Source organism: Ranitomeya variabilis, chromosome 3 (assembly GCF_051348905.1).
Source record: "Ranitomeya variabilis isolate aRanVar5 chromosome 3, aRanVar5.hap1, whole genome shotgun sequence".
NCBI lineage: Eukaryota > Metazoa > Chordata > Amphibia > Anura > Dendrobatidae > Ranitomeya > Ranitomeya variabilis.
Window position 1 is genome coordinate 400,203,311 of NC_135234.1, and position 14,300 is coordinate 400,217,610.

The 14,300-nt window shown below is 43.6% G+C and overlaps 1 protein-coding gene and 1 non-coding gene across 3 annotated transcripts in view; both read left to right on the forward strand.

Moving 5' to 3' along the window:
- Positions 1–14,300, forward strand: part of PABPC4 (poly(A) binding protein cytoplasmic 4) — a 49,745-nt gene that overhangs the window by 6,633 nt on the left and 28,812 nt on the right. The window contains exons 2-10 of one of the 2 annotated variants that reach the window (XM_077296166.1): positions 3,471–3,664; positions 3,752–3,867; positions 7,960–8,099; positions 8,351–8,445; positions 8,592–8,729; positions 9,849–9,944; positions 13,510–13,782; positions 13,860–13,947; positions 14,039–14,155. In XM_077296166.1, coding sequence (XP_077152281.1) covers positions 3,471–3,664; positions 3,752–3,867; positions 7,960–8,099; positions 8,351–8,445; positions 8,592–8,729; positions 9,849–9,944; positions 13,510–13,782; positions 13,860–13,947; positions 14,039–14,155 — 1,257 coding nt within the window. Of the gene's footprint in view, positions 1–3,470; positions 3,665–3,751; positions 3,868–7,959; positions 8,100–8,350; positions 8,446–8,591; positions 8,730–9,848; positions 9,945–13,509; positions 13,783–13,859; positions 13,948–14,038; positions 14,156–14,300 lie in introns of those variants that run through there. The other variant, XM_077296167.1, reaches the window with a different exon arrangement.
- On the forward strand, positions 13,309–13,437 carry LOC143818672 (small nucleolar RNA SNORA55). Its single transcript, XR_013224664.1, has one exon. It is a non-coding gene; the product is annotated as a small nucleolar RNA SNORA55 (small nucleolar RNA).

The window sequence follows — 14,300 nt, forward strand, 5'->3', positions numbered from 1 at the left end:
TGTCGGAGTTTGACAGTGGCATTTAACTAGTTAATAGGTGCGGGCGGATCCCGATTCCACCCGCGCCTATTGCAGGCACATGTCAGCTGTTCAAAACAGCTGACATGTCCCGGCTTTGATGCGGGCTCACCGGGGGTTAAATTGGATTGACTCAGACTCCTAAAATATATAATAATTTTTATTTATACAGCGCCAACATATTCTGCAGCAATTTACATTATAGAGGCGGGGACTACATTTTGTATAGAAGCACATTGCAGGATGCGCTGTAAATGTATTCATAATTTGTAAAAGCTTTAAAATGTCCTATAAATGTCTGTTCTGTTCCTGATCTAAGGGTCTCGGCTTTTAGTGGAGATGAATCTTTCTACACTTTATGCACATGCTCAGTAGTGAAGCAGTGCTGTGGAGTCGGAGTCAGGTAAATTGAGGAGTCGGAGTCAGGCTGTGTGCACACGTCGCGTTTTTTTCACGGTTTTTCGCTATAAAAACTGTATAAAACCGCAAAAAAACACTCACATTAAGCATCCTATTTAATAGAATGCAATCCACATTTTTTGTGCACATGCTGCGTTGTTTTCCTGAGCGGAAATGCATTCCAGAAAAAAACGCAGCATGTTCAATAATCTGTGGAATCCCGGGGATTCCGCACACATAGGAATGCATTGATCCGCTTAAGTAAGCGGATCATGTGCGGTTGGTACCCAGGGTGGAGGAGAGGAGACTTTCCTCCACGGACTGGGCACCATATAATTGTTAAAAAAAAAATAAAATAAAAAATCGTGATGGCCCCCGGAGACTTCCCGCCTCTCAGCGGTGCACGCGGCCGCTTCCGTTCCCAGGGATGCTTTGTGTGAAGGACCTGCGATGATGTCGCGGTCATGTGACCGTGACGTCATCGCAAGTCCTGCACACAAAGCATCTATAGGAACAGAAGCCGCCGCGTGCACCGCTGGGGAGATTGGGGGCCTTCGGAAGGTGAGAATAACCGTTTTTTAAAATTATTTTTATCATATCTTTTTACTATCGATGCTGCATAGGCAGCATCAATAGTAAAAAGTTGGTCACACTTGTCAATCTGTCAATCAGTTTTCCAAGCGATGCTACAGATCGTTTGGAAAACACTAGCATTCTGCAAGCTAATTATGTTAGCAAAACGCTAGTGTTTAGCAGGAATATGCATGCCAATTCCGCATGCGATATATCCGCGGCAGGAGTTGCAGAATTGCCGCGGAAATTTCCGCGGCAATTCTGCGACGTGTGCACTTATCCCTCAGTCGTTGGTTTGGCTTGGCGACTCTACAGCCCTGATTGTTAATTTACTAGTGTCCTATGAAGCTCAGACACAAGATGATCTTCTTAGGCCTCTTTCACACTTCAGTCTTTTGGTGTCAGTTTGAAACCGCCATTTTCGTCAAATAGCGGATCCGCCATTTTTTTTTGGGGCGGATCCGCTATTCTCCCATAGACATGCATTAGCGACGGATTGTGGCGGATGGTCATCCGTTCCATCCGCCATGCGACGAATCCGTCGATTTGGCGGACGTCATCTAGACATTGACGGACATTATAACGTTTTTTGTCTGCGCCGAAATGGCGGTTCACGACGAATCCGTCGCATCCGCCATTCCATAGAATGGGCGCCTATGGGCGACGGATCCGTCGCGACCGTCATTTCGGCGGATCCGTCGCCCCAATCCGCGTTTTCAATTGCGCATGCTCCAAAAAGTAGATACTTTTCCCAGACAACCCCCCAAGTAACGGATCCGTGAAAAAAAACGGATCCGTTAGAACCATTTTCTCAACAATTGTGATGGATCTGTCACTATGTCTGAGCAGATTGACGCCAAACAACTGAAGTGTGAAAGAAGCCTAGTAGTGCAGTGACAGCAGCTACATATGTGAGCATACCCCTACTAAACAACATGAAACCACTTAAATGTCACTCTGCACTTGAAAGCATCTATGGTAAGTAGTTAAATACCAGATATGAAAACTATACATATACCACTGTCCCTTTCCATGTAAAAAGTGGTCTTGGCTTCTGAGTCTGCTCCTTACACCCACCCATATGATAGATATTTGTTGTAAAGTCATGGTGGGAATAAGGGTGCTTTCACACTGTGTTCTGGAACCAGTGCATTGGACCCCTGTGAGTTTGTCTGAACGCCCCGCAAAACGGGGTCATAGATAATAATGGTGTCAACAGAGCAAATGTGTGCTTTATCGTGCATCTTTTTCGGGAATATACGCCTACTGGGGACTGACATCCAGAAGTAGTAGTCTGGGTGTGTCTCCTGTAGGTGTGCAGGCCCAAAATGCACAACAGAGCGCACGTTTGCACGGGTGAATTGGGCACCTTTATGTTTATGTGCAGCTATACTCGGGGAAAGACCGTCACTGATGCCATGTGTGCACCCCTTGTGTTGTAGGCAGATAATGGGCAATCTTGGCCTCTTCTCCTGTATCCTATGTCAGGATCACCCTGATGTGTGTGGTGATGGTGTTAGTGTCAGGTTTGTGTGGCAGCAATCGGCATGTAAATCTGCATTACTATAAATAAACTCCTCTACATTCCAGTTGCTGCGCTTGCTGGGAGCTCGGTGCTTTATTGCCTGACCCCACAACATGTCCCAGTTACAGCCTGAGCAACTTTAAAAGTTTTACTAAGGCATTAATCCTGATTTTGTTTTTTTGAGTATTTATTATTATTATTATTATTATTATTATTATTTATTATTATAGCGCCATTTATTCCATGGCGCTTTACATGTGAGGAGGGGTATACATAATAAAAGCAAGTACAATAATCTTGAACAATACAGGTCACAGCTGGTACAGGAGGAGAGGACCCTGCCTGCGAGGGCTATTTTATTGCAATGTCGGATATACAGTGTATAAGGGAAATATTAAGGCTATGTTCTCATGTTCAAGATTTAATATGGATTTGGGTGCAGATTCTGTGCCTAAATCCTCATAATTCATCCAATGCAAATGGTATTTGTACCATTTACATGAAGTGGAAAACAAATTTGTGCAAAATAATAACTGATGTGTGGCTGTGAATATGTGCAGTATGCTTATTTGCGCAGATTCTGCACTAAAAAAAACCTGATCAGCCTATGAATCATGCGGATCCACTGGGTCATCCGTGGCAGGAGTCTGTCCCCACCTTTTTTGCTGCAGATTCTATGAAATTTACAGATTGCATTTGCCTGTAGGATCACAGCCCTATAGTATGAATTTGCTGTGTCGCTATCAATGAACAAAAAACTACTTTCTTGTATTATATATTATTGTACAGTCTCGGAGTCGCCATTGGCTTATGAACTTGCTAGGTTTTTTTAAACAATTACACAGCACTTACTGACGTTGTATTTCAGCACTCGGTCCGTTCTCTTGTATACTTTGTAATATCATTGCTGTATTGAAACTAATTCAATATTTTAATGCATTTCTTGAATCTGCAGCCGAGCGTGCGCTGGATACCATGAACTTTGATGTAATCAAAGGAAAACCTATTCGAATTATGTGGTCCCAGCGTGACCCATCACTTAGGAAATCTGGAGTGGGCAATGTTTTCATAAAGAATCTCGACAAATCAATTGACAACAAAGCACTTTATGACACTTTTTCTGCTTTTGGCAACATTCTTTCTTGCAAGGTACGTTTAGCACCTCCTTGTATAACTAGGGTATTTTTATTTATTTTTTTCAGCGCACACTAGGTCATTAATAAATGTCTTTTACAGGTGGTGTGCGATGAGAATGGCTCCAAGGGATATGCTTTTGTGCACTTTGAAACACAAGATGCTGCGGATAGAGCCATAGAGAAGATGAATGGCATGCTGCTCAATGACCGCAAAGTGTGAGGCTGTGTGAAAGTATAACTTTATGGCACTGAGATTGTGCAGGGAATTGAACCATAGAGTCTAGAATTGGAGCAATTGTTAGATGCCACAGAGGGAGTCGAATGAATCAACATTTGGTACACCGGCAGAATTAAAGGGGTTGTCCACTACTAGGATAACCCCTTCTCATTCCCCACGCTTGGCCCTGATCAAATAAAGCCTATACTCCCCTCACCTGCTGGCTCTGTTCCTGCTGTGTTGGCACTCACGGTCCCGGGGCTCTCGTGCGGTTCTTATGACACGTGAGTCCAGAGCCTAATCTGCACTGACATCACTGGCCCTGCCTTCATACGAATTGAACATGAAGAGGAAATCTTGAGATCAGACGTCAGTGCTGATTGGGCGGCAGGCTCACTTGCCTGAGATCGCGAGTGCCAACACTGCAGGAACGGCGCCGGCACAGGAGGCGAGTAAAGGCTTTATTATTTTATTGGGGCCATGTGTGGGGAATGAGAAGGGGTTGTCCTAGTAGTGGACAAACCTTTTAAGAGGTATTTTAGAAAATCACACCTTGCCCCTATACCACCTATTTGCTATTTGTATTGCATGCCTTTTGAAAGCGTTATCTTGGTTCTAGTAAATAAAGTTTTAATTTAAAGTATTATGATTTAAAATCATGCTTTGGTACACAGTTATCATCCGAAACATGGATTCTTCACTCTGGGCTGCTTGATAGGCTTATATATCGATGTCTGCTATCATGGGTGTGAAGGGCAGACTGCTTTATCTTATACTTATTTTTATTCCCCATTTCTGTGTGTTTAAACATAACCTGCAGCACTGTCGTAGTATTGAATATCATTTCATTTTTGTGACTTGTCCCTTTGAGGGCCCAATCTATCAACCAGAGTGAGTAGAGCGCCTTAGAACAGAATGGTTCTCTGACAAGACAAGGCATGGCCATCTATTAAGACAAGGACTCCCTTGAAGAATTTTTTTTCTATAGCTTTGTGTGTGTGATGTACTCACCACCACCTACTCTGGGATCCAGTACCGCTCTGCTCTTCATACTAGCCGGCTTGCTCTTTGAGGCAGTAGTCTTTTACAGTGTAAGGCTGGTTTCACATTTGCGTTTTTTGCAGCTGCATTTTAGCGCAAAAAAAAGCATGCGTTTTTTTCCTATATTTAACATTAAAAGCGCATGCGTTTTTTTGTATGCGTTTTGACGACGCATGCGTCATTTCTATGCTTACGTTTTGTTGCAGAAATGCAACATGTAGTAATTTCTAGAGGCGTTTTTTTGCCGCAAAAAAACACATGCGTTTTTTTGCGGCAAAAAACGTATTGCTGTCTATGTAAACGCATGCGTTTTTAAGCACATGCGTTTGTTTGCGTTTAAAACGCATGCGTTTTTATAGAAAGAAAAAAAGAATACACACTGATAAGCCACCCCCAACCATCAAGGTGATAAAGGGATCCTAACCCTAAGATAAGCCACCCCCCACCATCAAGGTGATAAAGGGATCCAAACCCTAAAGGTACCTTCACACTAAACGACTTTGCAACGATAACGATAGCGATCCGTGACGTTGCAGCGTCCTGGATAGCGATATCGTTGTGTTTGACACGCAGCAGCGATCTGGATCCTGCTGTGATATCGCTGGTCGTTGCTGAAAGTCCAGAACTTTATTTGGTCGTCAGATCGGCATGTATCGTCGTGTTTGACAGCAAAAGCAACGATGCCAGCAATGTTTTACAATGGTAACCAGGGTAAATATCGGGTTACTAAGCGCAGGGCCGCGCTTAGTAACCCGATATTTACCCTGGTTACCATTGTAAATGTAAAAAAAAAACAGTACATACTCACCTTCTGATGTCCGTCAGGTCCCTGGCCGTCTGCTTCCCGCACTGACTGAGCGCCGGCCGGCCGTAAAGCACAGCGGTGACGTCACCGCTGTGCTCTGCTTTTACTTTACGGACGGCCGGCGCTCACAGTCAGTGCGGGAAGCAGACGGCCAGGGACCTGACAGACAACAGAATGTGAGTATGTACTGTTTTTTTTTTTTTTTTTACATTTACAATGGTAACCAGGGTAAACATCGGGTTACTAAGCGCGGCCCTGCGCTTAGTAACCCGATGTTTACCCTGGTTACCCGGGGACTTCGGCATCGTTGGTCGCTGGAGAGCTGTCTGTGTGACAGCTCTCCAGCGACCACACAGCGACGCTGCAGCGATCGGCATCGTTGTCGATATCGCTGCAGCGTCGCTTAATGTGACGGTACCTTAACCCTAAGATAAGCCACCCCCCACCATCAAGGTGATAAAGGGATCCTAACCCTAACCCTAGGGATCCTAACCCTAGATATTTCTATTTATAGTGGGTTTTCTAGATGAATTTGATGATTGGCAGCTGTCATACACTTCTCAGCATGCGTTTCAAAAACGCAAACGCAGGAAAAAATGCATGCGTCTAAAAAATGCAGCGTTTGCACGCGTTTACATGCGTTTTTTTCACCACCTGCGTTTGCTTTTTAAATGCAAATGTGAAACTAGCCTAAAGGCCCCGTCTCACATAGCGAGATCGCTAGCGAGATCGCTGCTGAGTCACAAGTTTTGTGACGCAACAGCGACCTCAGTAGCGATCTCGCTATGTGTGACACGTACCAGCGACCAGGCCCCTGCTGTGAGATCGCTGGTCGTGTCGGAATGGCCTGGGCCGTTTTTTGGTCATTGAGGTCCCGCTGACATCGCTGAATCGGTGTGTGTGACACCGATCCAGCGATGTCTTCACTGGTAACCAGGGTAAACATCGGGTTACTAAGCGCAGGGCCGCGCTTAGTAACCCAATGTTTACCCTGGTTACCAGCGTAAATGTAACAAAAAACAAACAGTACATACTCACCATCTGATGTCCGTCAGGTCCCTTGCCGTCTGCTTCCCACACTGACTGAACGCCGCAAAGTGAAAGTACAGCACAGCGGTGACGTCACCGCTGCGCTCTGCTTTCACTGTACGGCCGGATCTCAGTCAGAGCGGGAAGCAGACGGCAAGGGACCTGACGGACATCAGATGGTGAGTATGTAGTGTTTTTTTTTTTTTTTTGGTAACCAGGGTAAACATCGGGTTACTAAGCGCGGCCCTGCGCTTAGTAACCTGATGTTTACCCTGGTTACCCGGGTGCTGCAGGGGGACTTCGGCATCGTTGAAGACAGTTTCAACGATGCCGAAGTCGTTCCCCTGATCGTTGGTCGCTGGAGAGAGCTGTCTGTGTGACAGCTCCCCAGCGACCACACAGCGACTTACCAACGATCACGGCCAGGTCGTATCGCTGGTCGTGATCGTTGGTAAATCGCTATGTGTGACGGGGCCTTAAGTCTGATAGGTGTAGAAGCCACTCCTGAGTCCTGCAGTGTGTAGTATAACCCTTTATCTGAAGAGTGGTGCATTCATTCCAAAGAGAAGTAGAACAGTGCTGAATCCTGGAGAAGGTGACTGTAAGTGAATAAATACACTTTATACACGGATTTATATAAAAAAAAAATTAATGGGACTACTATGTACTGCTTTGTTTACCCTACAGGAAAGAATTGTAGCCATCAGCACCTTCTTTGTGACCTTGCCCAATTGCACAGCATTGGGGCTTATTGAGACGTCCTTTTTTTTTTGTGTGCTTTTATTATCCATGTTTTACACTTTTAGCACTTGTAACAGTGAATGGGGCTGTTCACATGTCCATGATTTTTTCATGGACCAAGCAGTCTGCGCCAAATCATGGAGAAATGTTTGATATTGATTTGTGTTGGATCAAAATCGTCAATTCAAGTCTATGGGGCTGTGAAATCTGACAGCATTTGGATGCCATCCAAGTGCAGTCCTTTTTACACAGACTATTACAGAAAAGAAGGTGGAGAAACTTTTTTTTTTTCTTCCCATATGAGAAAAACAAATGAAAATTAAACCAAAAACTGATGAAAATCGTTGGTAAAACTTTGTCCTTTATCTCCTACGTGAAAATGAACTCCTGAATGAGGTTTTAATGTGAGGTTTGTTTGTCCCAGATAACCTCTACTACATAGTTGTAATACAACCTTATTTTCTTTGTCATGCAGGTTTGTTGGTCGCTTTAAATGCCGAAGGGAGAGAGAAGCCGAACTTGGAGCTAAAGCCAAGGAATTCACAAACGTTTACATCAAGAATTTTGGGGAAGATATGGATGATGAACGGCTAAAGGAGACTTTCAGCAAATACGGTAACTGTGTGAAATCCTCAACCCATCAAGTCAACACTTGCTTCTGGCTTAGTGTGTGCCGTGGATAACTTTTGTGAGGTCCTTCGCTCTGCCCATGCATGTGGGCTGTTGGTTTCACGCGTATGCCGTGGTTAACCCAATGAGACCTGACTCTGCTCCCGCATGTGGGCGCCTGGTATCAAGCGTGTGCCGTGCACCTGCATGCTGTGACCCTGTAACCTTTGTGGTTAACTGGTGTCTCTTGGCTGCAGGGAAGACTCTGAGCGTTAAGGTGATGACTGACACCAGTGGCAAGTCCAAAGGGTTTGGCTTTGTCAGCTTTGAAAAACATGAAGATGCAAATAAGGTAAGAGCTCCCCTGGAGGACCAGGCAGACACAGTGTCTGCAGGGGAGAGCCAGGCACCCGGGAGCTCTGCCGGAAGTGATGATTAAATGTGGGGAAAACTGAACGGTAACGTTCTTTTAACATTTACTATTTTATTTTTTTATAGGCTGTAGATGACATGAATGGAAGGGATGTCAATGGAAAAGTGATGTTTGTAGGCAGAGCCCAGAAAAAGGTGGAGCGCCAAGCAGAGCTGAAAAGAAGGTTTGAACAGTTAAAACAAGAGAGGATCAGCCGCTATCAGGTATGGATTACATGTATTCTAAATACATGACATTGTACATTCAGTGCTGTCTGTGGGAATCAGTATTGCTTGTAGTTCATTCATTTCAATCCCTTCTTTCAATGCTTGAGTCCAGTAGGCAGCCCTCATCAACGTTCAAGCTGTCCCCGTTACATGCTAGTACAAGGAAAGCTGTCATTGCCAGTTAGAACCACTCACTGAACTCCTATGCATAGAAGGGCAGGGATTTACGTGAATGGAATACAAGTAATTCTGAATATTCCCCCACAAAACTATATATCAATCTGCTCAGTTCATCTGGCTTTACCATGCAGACTAGATGCCATCGGTTGCTATAAAATGCAACCATTGTAAAATCCATGTTCATGTGACTATTGGGGGTAAAAAATGCAAAAAATATTTCAGGAGAGTACTGCTTTGTGTATAGTAGCTGCGATTGTATATTGTGGCAGCCATCAGTTTAGCCTTGTTGGCAAGTTGTGTGGCCAAAGATCACCATGTACCATTGCTTCATCACAGCATAATTCAGGTGAATGGTGTTGCAACAAGCGAGTCTGAGGAACTCAATTTTTTTTCAACTTGCTTGTTGTATCCTAAGGCTTATTTTACACTTACCGTGGTTTTGCGGCCCCAATAGATTCTATGGGGCCGTAAAAACTGGCGGCAATAATTCCACGGAGCTCCGTGAGGGCCGTATTTACTGCTGTGAAAAAATTTCAAGCCTGCTCGATATTTTTCACGGCTTACGGACACGGGCCGCAAAAACAATGGTAGCTTGTTTTTGCAGTACACCGTGACTTCCGTTTTTGTGGGACACTGTTTTTCTCCCAATACTTTTGCCATAGTATTGGAAACCCAAAAAACGTCAATCCGCAAGTTTTTTTGCGGTCCGTTATTGCGGCAGACCGTGAAAATTGCGGCAATATGGCGAAAAGTATCGCAAAAAAAATATCGCAAATAACAGGGTAAGTGTAAAAGAAGCCTAAGGGTCTGAATGTAACCCTATTCATCTACGTTATGCAGCGATGTACCAGCAACACATGGTGATCTTTTGCCAAGCAACCTGCATAGCTGCCAAAGTCACTGAGTACCCCTGATATAGTCTTTACTTGTTTACAGGGAGTAAATTTGTATATTAAAAATCTGGATGACACTATTGATGATGAAAAGCTGAGGAAAGAATTTTCCCCATTTGGCTCAATCACAAGTGCCAAGGTGAGTAGAAACTCCTATTTATTTATATTAATCTTGCTCCAACTAGTGGTGTGAAAAACAATATTGGGTCTAACTTAGTTTGTCAGTAGGTTTTTACTATCCTATTTGAGAGCAGCATAAAGTAGGGGAAGAAACCCTGAAGCTAATGCTGTCACTTACTGGACTTCTTGCTGTTTGATAAAAGCTTTAATCTGCTGCCGTTCTGTTGATCTTCTCAGTGATGACATCTTGCCATGTCCTAGTTATTCATGAGCTTTGGCGAGGTCTGCTCCCAGCCATTAATTGGCAGCTTTGTGGCTATGCAAAGTGTGGGCAGGAATCTATCAATCAGTGGCACAGACCAGATTTCATAGAGCTTATGATTAGTGGACTGGTGGATATGCAGCATTGATTTTACCAAACAGCAGCCAGGAGCCCAATTAAAGACACAGATTTGGAATTGTGCAAAATTCCTATTTTATGGTGCCCTTAAACTGGAAGCCATTGGTAAGGCTTTTTGATTATTTCATAATCCGCTTTCCCTACGCCCAAATGTAGCTGCATTTACCCTTCAGGATAAATACAAGTGTTTCGTACTAAATTAGACTATCATTAAAAAGTTAATTTATTTCAGTTCTTCAATACAGAAAATGAAACTTACAAATTATATATAGTCCTTACAAACCGTGATCTATTTCAAGTGTTTCTGTTAATGTTGATGATTATGGCTTACAGCCAATGAAAGCCCTAAAGTTATTATCTCAGTAAATTAGAATAATTAACAATAAACACGTGCAAAGGTTTCCTAAGCATTTAAAACTGTCCCTTAGTCTGTTTCAGTAGGTTCTACAATCATGGGGAAGACTGCTGACTTGACAGATGTCCAGAAGGCAGTCATTGACACACTCCACAAGGAGGGTAAGCCACAAAAGGTCGTTGCTAAAGAGGCTGGCTGTTCTGAGTGCTGTATCCAAGCATATTAATGGGAAGTTGAGTGGAAGGGAAAAGTGGTAGAAAAAGGTGCACAAGCAACCGTGATAACCACAGCGTTGAAAGGTTTAAGAAAAGGGCATTAAAACAATTGGGGAGATTACAAGGAGTGGACTGCTGCTGGAATAGACGTATTCAGGACACGCTCTACAAGTGTCGCATTCCTTGTCAAGCCACTCATGACCAATAGACAATGCCTGAAGCGTCTTACCAGTGCCAAGGAGAAAAAGAACTGGACTGTTGCTCAGTGATCCAAGGTGGTGTTTTCAGATGAAAGAAATTTTGCATTTCATTTGGAAATCAAGGTCCCAGGGTCTGGAAGAAGAGTGGAGAGGCCACAATCCAAGCTGCTTGAGGTCTAGTGTGAAGTTTCCACAATCAGTGATGGTTTGGGGAGCCATGTCATCTGCTGGTGTAAGTCCACTGTGTTTTATCAAGAACAAAGTCAGCGTAGCCTGTTATGAACTGGTGGTTTAGGAGCAACATGGGACGAGCTCTGGAGGAGGTGGTACCTGTACTGACCGCAGTTCCTGATCTTAACACAACACTAGAAGTAGCCGTGGGATGTTCCTGTCACTCCCTAGACACCTCATCACAGCCGGAGGACTAACTGTCCCTAAAGATAGAAACAGGAAAGCTATCTTGCCTCAGAGAAAATCCCCAAAGGAAGACAGCCCCCCACAAATATTGACTGTGAGTGGAGAGGGAAATGACATACGCAGAATGAAACCAGGATGAAGCAAAGGAGGCCACTCTAGCTAGATAGAATAGGACAGAATACTGTGCGGTCAGTATTAAAAACTAGAAAAATCCACCACAGAGTTTACAAAAATCTCCACACCTGACTAAAGGTGTGGAGGGTAAATCTGCTTCCCAGAGCTTCCAGCTTAACTGAATAAATCCATACTGACAAGCTGGACAAGAAAAAACACAGAAAGTGCTGAACGATAAAGTCCACAAAATGTGGACTGCAAAGAACAAAGTAAGGACTTAACTTTGCTGAACTGGTCAGAACATCAGGGAAATCCAAGAGAGATGTGAATCCAAGCAGGAACCATTGACAACTGGCACTAGCTGAAGGATAGAGCCAGGATAAATAGCCGAGCCAGAATAGACGATCAGTGGAAGCAGCTGCTGACTGCTAAATCCAAGGAGCAGCAGTTCCACTTAAATCCACCGGAGGGAGCCCAAGAGCTAAACTCACAAAAGTGCCACTTACAACCACCGGAGGGAGCCCAAGAGCGGAATTCACAACAGTAGCCATCTACCAGGAAATTTTAAAGCACTTCATGCTTCCCTCTGCCCTCAAGCTTTTTGGAGATGGAAATTTCATTCTCCAGCAGGACTTGGAACATATCCACACTGCCAAAGGCACCAATACCTGGTTTAAAAACATTATCACTGTGCTTGATTGGCCAGCAAACTCGCCTCACCTTAACCCCATAGAGAATCTATAGGGTATTGTCAAGAGGAAGATGAGACACCAGACCCAACAATGCAGACGAGTTGAAGGCTGCTATCACAGCAACCTGGGCTTCCATAACACTTCAGCATTGCCTAGGTTGATCGCCTCCATGCCACGCTGCATTGATGCAGTAATTGATACAAAAGGAGCCCCGACCACGTATTGAGTGCATTTACTGAACATACATTTCAGTAGGCCAACATTTTTGATTTGAAAATAATTTTTCAAGCTGGTGTTATAAAGTATTCTAATTTATTGAGATAATGATTTAAGGGTTTTCATTGGCTGTAAGCCATAATCATCAACATTAACAGAAATAAAAACTTTAAATAGATCACTGTTTGTAATGACTCTATATAATGAGTTTCACTTTTTGTCTTGAATAACTGAAATAATTTAGGGCTGTGCATTTGGTAAGCCAAACCTCTGAATCAATTTCCCTGACTCCGACTCCCCAGCACTGCCTCAGTACTGAGCATGTACATAAAGTGCAGCACGGATTCATATCCACTAAAAACCGAGATCCTTAGATCAGGAACAGAACAGACATTTATAGGACATTTTAAAACTTTCCCAAATTCTTATGAAAACATTTACCACACATCCTTCATTGAACGACGCTACCCCAATTTATTATATATTTTAAGAGTCTTGAGTTTGTCATTTTATACCAACTCCACCAAAATGGACTCTGACTCCTGGTTATGATAATGGGTGTAGCGACGGTGGAAATATATAGCTACAGCTTATAGGGTCGGTACAGCTCTTGAGTACGTGCCTTACCAATGATGAACATCTACGGTGCTGTGTGAAATCTACATTGATCTACAGTAGTTATGACCATATTTGCAAATAATTTTTGGACCGTTCATGGTGATGGGTGTTTGCTGGAAATTATAACTAATATTTCATTACCTGCTTCCCTTTATTGCACTGGAATCTCATCTTGTCCCTTCAATATTGTGTAGGGAGAGGTAATGCAGTGCTAGATAAACGCAGAGGAAATCCAGACGGAGCATAGATTGCATTGCGCTCTGTCTCTACGCCTCTTCTACATGCAAACCTATGCATATTTTAATGTTGTGATAAACATATAAAATTCCACCTTTTAATGCATAATGTCCCTTTCAGGTAATGTTGGAGGATGGCCGTAGCAAAGGATTTGGATTTGTTTGCTTTTCTTCTCCAGAAGAAGCCACTAAAGCAGTCACTGAGATGAATGGAAGAATTGTAGGGTCTAAACCACTCTACGTGGCATTGGCTCAAAGAAAGGAAGAACGGAAAGCTCATCTTACCAATCAGTATATGCAGCGTATAGCAGGAATGAGGGCTCTTCCTGCCAACACCCTCATCAACCAATTTCAGCCTGCTCCTGGAGGATACTTTGTGTCTGCTGTTCCACAGGTAGGTGTAGGGCAAATTACAGTTTTAAGTTGCTCCATCACATGCATCGCTTTGTAATGTGGCTTGTCCTTTTCCAGGCTCAAAACAGACCTACATACTATGCACCTAATCATATGACTCAAGTTCGCCCAGGCCCTCGGTGGCAGCAGACAGGACGCCCTCAAGGTAAAACATTTGTAAAACACTGTTGTAGACCTAAAGATACTGCCTTATTTTAATAGTCGTGTTAGCGCACTGACTGATTTGTTTATTTTAGGCTTTCAACCCATGCCTAATGCGTTGCGCCAGAGTGGACCACGTCAGTCACTACGCCATCTACCACCTTCAAGTACTCAGGGCACCCGTGGTGTCCCCAACGTAGCCCAGAGAGTTGGTGAGTATAACTGAATTGTGAGCTTTCTCAGCTCTTGTTAAAAACATTGTAATCATGCTCTTATATAAGGAGTCTTCTCACAAGTTCCATTTTTTAATCTGTATTTGTTGCACCTACCTGTAAACAAGTATTGTGCAGTCAACAT